We start from the raw sequence: 1,783 nt of genomic DNA, 5'->3' as shown, positions 1-1,783 counted from the left end.
AATAACTTTCTCCTTTGGTTTTAGTTACAGTGCTATCGTAATCCAAACTTTAAGAGAGGCTTTCCCCAACTTTTAGTCAGAATGAAAAGAAGAATCAGGGTTAAAAATGCTTCTCCTGTATCTGCCCCATTAGTTCAAGATTTCAACAAGAAGGACTTTAGAGCAGAGGGTAATGTGGATAATAGTATTGCTGGTTTAGTTGCCAAAACTAGTGGAGAAAGTTTACTTTCAAACTCTACAAATTTAAACATGCCTCTAACAAGGAAGCCTTCTACCAGCCGGAGAGTTGCTAATACAACCGACTCTATCAACTCAATTGCAAGTAATTTTTCTCCTCCATCAACTATCGTTAGATCATCAGAAAACCCCAAAAGCACGGGCAACCAAAGGAAAAATAAAAAATTGGGACTATATCAAACTAAAAAGCTTCTGCACAGCAAAAGAAACAATTAACAGAGCTAAAAGACAGCCAACAGAGTGGGAGAAAATATTTGCAAAATACACATCTGACAAAGGACTAATATCCAGAATATATAAAGAACTCAAACAACTTTACAAGAAAAAAACAAGCAACCCAATCAAAAAATGGGCAAAAGAGCTAAGCAGGCATTTCTCTAAAGAAGATATACAAAAGGCCAACAGTCATATGAAAAAATGCTCAACATCACTCAGCATCCAGGAAATGCAAATCAAAACCACACTGAGATACCATCTCACCCCAGTTAGGATGGCAAAAATCCAAAAGACACCGAAAGATAAATGCTGGCATGGCTGCGGAGAAAAAGGAACTCTCTTACACTGTTGGTGGGAATGCACAATGGTGCAACCCCTATGGAAAATGGTTTGGAGGTTCCTCAAACAATTGAAGATAGATCTACCATATGACCAGCTATCCCACTGCTGGGAATATATCCAAAGGAATGGAAATCATCAAGTCGAAGGTACACTTGTTTCCCAATGTTCATTGCAGCACTCTTCACAATAGCCAAGAGCTGGAATCAACCCAAATGTCCATCATCGGATGAGTGGATACAGAAAATGTGGTATATCTACACAATGGAATACTACTCAGCTATAAAAACTAATGAAATACTGCCATTTGCAACAACATGGATGGACCTTGAGAGAATAATATTGAGTGAAACGAGTCAGGCAGAGAAAAAGAAATACCACATGTTCTCACTCATTGGTAGGAGCTAAAAAATAAACAAATTAATTCTCCCACATACACACACAAAAAAACCCGGGGGGTGGGGTGGGGAAGAAGATATAACAACTATACTTTTATGAAGTTGTTACAACAAGCAAACGGAAAGGACATTCTTGGGGGGGAGGGGAGAGAGGGAGGAGGGAGGGAACTGTCGGTGATGGGCCATAATAATCATATACATTGTATATTGACAAAATAAAAATTTAATGAAAAATAAATAAATAAATAATTTTTTTTTAAAAAAAGAACGCACTATAACAGATCAACATGCTAGTTTAAATCAGTTGACCACTTTTCACATGTCCTCTGAAAGCAGCTACACTCAAGCAAATGGCCACATTGTGAATTATGTTACAAGTACAACTTCTGCTTCTCCGTTCCACATCATATCTCCCTTACAGAATAGTTATTTTCAACTGATGGTGGAACTTTCCACTTTTCCAACCAGATGTCCTGATGTGTCAGCCAATGGGGCTCCTTTTTCTAATCTGCTACCAGCATGCAACCCATGAATCCCAAGGCCTATGACAGCTGATACATCTAATGCCTGTCTTTCAAGGTCAGCTCATCAAC

General features: G+C 38.5%; 1 protein-coding gene across 1 annotated transcript in view; it reads left to right on the top strand.

The window, feature by feature from the left end:
- LOC103608545 (heat shock transcription factor, Y-linked-like) overlaps positions 1 to 1,722 on the top strand; it is a 5,918-nt gene extending 4,196 nt beyond the window's left edge. The window contains exons 2-3 of the mRNA XM_008592966.1: positions 25 to 322; positions 1,457 to 1,722. Of these exons, the coding sequence (XP_008591188.1) occupies positions 25 to 322; positions 1,457 to 1,722 (564 nt within the window). The remainder of the gene's footprint in view (positions 1 to 24; positions 323 to 1,456) is intronic.
- Positions 1,723 to 1,783: the final 61 nt, after the last annotated feature.

The sequence above is a fragment of the Galeopterus variegatus genome, unplaced genomic scaffold, assembly GCF_000696425.1.
Source record: "Galeopterus variegatus unplaced genomic scaffold, G_variegatus-3.0.2 Scaffold8547, whole genome shotgun sequence".
In the NCBI taxonomy this organism is placed as follows: domain Eukaryota; kingdom Metazoa; phylum Chordata; class Mammalia; order Dermoptera; family Cynocephalidae; genus Galeopterus; species Galeopterus variegatus.
This window is presented reverse-complemented; position numbering and strand designations above follow the sequence as displayed.